The sequence below is a fragment of the Etheostoma cragini genome, unplaced genomic scaffold (genome assembly GCF_013103735.1).
Source record: "Etheostoma cragini isolate CJK2018 unplaced genomic scaffold, CSU_Ecrag_1.0 ScbMSFa_859, whole genome shotgun sequence".
NCBI classification, from domain to species: Eukaryota; Metazoa; Chordata; class Actinopteri; order Perciformes; family Percidae; genus Etheostoma; species Etheostoma cragini.
In genome coordinates this window covers 1-2,325 of record NW_023269493.1, presented here as the reverse complement: position 1 = coordinate 2,325, position 2,325 = coordinate 1, and the positions used below count along the sequence as shown (strand labels likewise).

Sequence of the window (2,325 nt, the reverse complement as noted above, 5' to 3'; positions counted from 1 at the left end):
CTGTGATGGCGCTCTAACCTCCGTCCCCGTCCTCTGTCTCTGTGATGGCGCTCTAACCTCCGTCCCTGTCCTAAAACTACTTCTGAACGTACACACGTTCCACCAAAACAACTTCCTTCCGCAGCGGCACCAGGGCTCTGTCCGGAGCTTAGCCCCGCCCACAATGACTGTGATTGGTTTAAAGAGATACCAATAGACCTCCCTGCTGTATTACGTTGGGCCCTGGAGTTTCCATCTGTGCTAGCCCGGAGGCTGATCTTGCTCAACTGGAGCCCCCCCACAGATTAAAGAGGAGCTCGACAATTTCAAAACTTTTATTCCAAACGCATCAGTGTCCATCAAACTGAGCTGCTGTTTTATAAATTCAAGCATATACATTCTTTTTTATCCTGATATTTTTAAATTTTCTTACTATGTTTGACATGGTGTCTGTATGTTGGTCTTTCTTGTAGGTCTGGGGGGCCAAAGAAAAATGTCCACCCTGTCCCCCCTGTATAAATATATAAATGCATATGACACTGTTGTCAGAACTCAAGCTATCGGCGGCATCTTGGAAGTTTGTGATCAACACTGTACGGTGATGTAACCAAGTCATGTCCCATTTCATAGAGGGGGTGTTTTACCCCTAGACCTTACCCCTTTGTTCCAAGGGCTTGGGGTAACGGGTAAGGGCTAAGGGTAAGGGGTAGGGGTAATATGGAGAACTGGGATTTAGCCTAATTCTATTCTCTGAAAGGCTCTATCTCAGCATTCCTGGAGACGTGGACTCAGTTCATCCCTGACGTGAAAACTGATGCTCCATTTAGACGCCAGCCCCCCTTTTGTTTATGCTCCTCTTTATCTCTCTTAATTTTTCTATCTTTTGCTGTGTGTGTGTGTGTCGGTGTGCCTGGGTCTGTGTTGTGGACTCTGCAGACCTGTAACGGAGGGTCTGGAAATAATGAAGGCCTCCAGGCCTCCAGACCTCCAGGCCTCCAGACCTCCAGACCTCCAGGCCTCCAGACCTCCAGGCCCAAACACATCGCACTCTTTTTATTTGTGATCTTGAACAGTTACTAACAACACACAGGGACATAGGAACGCGTCCCAGGGAGACAAAACAACACATGCAGAAACAGACACACACACAGACAGACACACACACACACACACAGACACACAACCAGACACCAACACACAAACAGACACACAAAAACAAACATACTACACAAGGGAACGCGTTGCACTCTTGAAGAATATTACTCTAACTTCCTCTTACTTGGTTGTCTACATTCGTCTCTTTGTCTTCGTCCCCGTCCAGTTCGTCTCCGAAGTCGGACGAGTTGTCCGTCTCGCTGCTCGACCCGTGCAGCTCCACGCCTGCCGTCTCCGCGGCAGCCAGCTCCATCTCATCATCCACGCAGACAATGTCCAGGTCCACCAGGTTGTACGCCGGCTCCGCCCCTACAGGCTCCGCCCCTGCAGGCTCCGCTGACGGGGGCGGAGCCACCGCCACCGCTTTGACGCCAAGCTCCGCCCCCCGGCCCGCGGAGGGTTTGAGGGAGATGAGGTTCAGCGGAGCGCCGGCGGCAGGTGCCACGATGACGGGGGTTGGTGGTGGGGGTGCAGCGATGACGGTGGGGGGTCCCAGCGGTGCCCGCGTCTTGGGGGGAACTCTGGGACAGGTCACGGTGATTGGTTCCCGACTGGAGTCAGAGGGAAGGATTTTAAAGGTGCACGTCCCCTTCGGAGACAGGAAGCCGGCAGTGGGGGGCAGCGGGGGGGCCAGGGGGGCCAGGGAGCAGCTGGACAGGGAGGGGGGGGTCACTGGGGTTACCACGGTTACGCGGTTTGGAGCCATTTGGTTGCTTGGAGTCTGAATGGAAGCGGGGAGGACTGAGAGAGAGAGAGGAGAGGATCATTAATACATTTAATTATTAAGAAATTCATTAAAAGTCTCAAAAACTCATTTTAAAATATTTAAAAAATATATTAAAATAAATAAAGTAAATTAACAATTTAAAAAATATTACAATATAAATTACAATTATTTAAAAAAAAGATTATTACTTTTTTTTTTTTTTTACATTTGTAACTTTTAATTAACTTTCTCCACTGATTGGTTAAAGTCCCCTGAGAGACGGACCTCTGTGATTGGTCAGCTCGGCGTGGACTGGTCTCAGCTGGTTGATGGGGATCAGCTGGACCAGTTTCCCGTCCGGTTTGCGGTAAAACTGGGCGCCAGACGCCGTCTGCACCGGCTGCAGCACCATGGTCCGGAAGGCGGGGGCTGCAGGGGGCTGGGAGGAGGTCCCGGGGGGCTGGGTGGGGGTCCTAGGGGGCTGG

General features: G+C 51.2%; 1 protein-coding gene across 1 annotated transcript; it reads right to left on the bottom strand.

Annotated features, from left to right (window-relative positions):
- Nucleotides 1-412: 412 nt before the first annotated feature.
- On the bottom strand, nucleotides 413-2,319 carry LOC117941501 (mucin-7-like; the record flags this gene model as incomplete). The annotated part of the gene is made up of 3 exons (XM_034866509.1): nucleotides 2,126-2,319; nucleotides 1,259-1,875; nucleotides 413-490 (listed from the first exon to the last, which is right to left on the bottom strand). Coding segments are annotated over exons 1-3 (822 nt in total), but the record flags the coding sequence as incomplete, so codon positions are not given.
- Between the last annotated feature and the right edge of the window lie 6 nt (nucleotides 2,320-2,325).